General features: G+C 73.5%; 1 protein-coding gene across 1 annotated transcript in view; it reads right to left on the bottom strand.

Moving 5' to 3' along the window:
• Positions 1-188: 188 nt before the first annotated feature.
• The window catches only part of F751_3581 (Protein FIZZY-RELATED 2), a gene marked incomplete at both ends in the record, with an annotated part of 3,536 nt that continues 2,795 nt past the window's right edge, over positions 189-929 (bottom strand). The window contains one exon of the mRNA XM_011403494.1: positions 189-888. Within this exon, the coding sequence (XP_011401796.1) occupies positions 189-888 (700 nt within the window). The remainder of the gene's footprint in view (positions 889-929) is intronic.

Raw genomic sequence — 929 nt, 5'->3', positions numbered from 1 at the left:
CCCCCCCTCGCGCATACGTCTCTTGTCGGAACTTGCCCTCTGGGTTTACAGGTTTGGGGGGTGAAGGTATAAATATAGAGTAGACCCTGTGGCTGGGACATGGGCCGGGCGTGCATGGCGCAGCGTGATTCAGGAACGCATGGCAGGCGAGGACGCGCGCGGCGCGTCCGACGATGACTGGGGCGCCATCATCGGATGGAGGCGTGGAGGTGGGCCCCGACTCCCCCCGCGGGCCCCGCCGCGCCCTTGCCCCTGGCCTCGGGGAAGACGTTCCAGAAGCGCAGCGTCTCGTCCCCCGCCCCCGTGACCACGGTTTGGCCGTCGGGGGAGAGGGCGAGGTAGAGCACGCGCAGCGTGTGCCCCGTCAGCGTGGCCAGCTTGGTCATGGCCGGGTAGCGCCAGACCACCACCTGGTTCTGGCTGTAGCCGTGGGTGGACACCAGCTCGTTGGCGTTCTTGGCCCAGGCCAGGCAGCAGACCTGGGAGCCGGTGTCCACGGTCTGCAGGCAGGACCCGGTGCCCGCGTTCCACAGCCGGATGGTGCGGTCCGCGGAGCCGCCGCCGGAGGCCAGCACGCCGTGCGCGTGCGGGGACCAGGCCAGCGCCTTGACCGCCGCGCTGTGGTCGGTCCAGCGCCGCAGCGGCCGCGACGGATTGCTGGCCGGCGCGGTGGCGCCGGCGGGAGGCGTCGGGCTGCCGCCGCCCCCGCTGCCCGACCAGCGCGCGTCCCAGACGCAGAGCAGGTTGTCGTTGCCGCCGGAGGCCAGCGACCGGCCGTCGTGCGCCCAGCGCAGGCCGCACACCTCGGAGCGGTGCGCGGAAAGGCGCACGGAGAAGGGCGGCGGCGCGCGCGGGTCGCGCAGCAGGATGCCGGCGTCGCGGGAGCCGCTAGCCAGGCCGGCCGAGCCCCAGGCCAGGCAGCCCACGCG

Source organism: Auxenochlorella protothecoides (assembly GCF_000733215.1).
Source record: "Auxenochlorella protothecoides strain 0710 unplaced genomic scaffold scaffold37, whole genome shotgun sequence".
In the NCBI taxonomy this organism is placed as follows: Eukaryota; Viridiplantae; Chlorophyta; class Trebouxiophyceae; order Chlorellales; family Chlorellaceae; genus Auxenochlorella; species Auxenochlorella protothecoides.
Note: the sequence above shows the minus strand (reverse complement) of the source record. Positions and strands in the feature narration are given on the sequence as shown.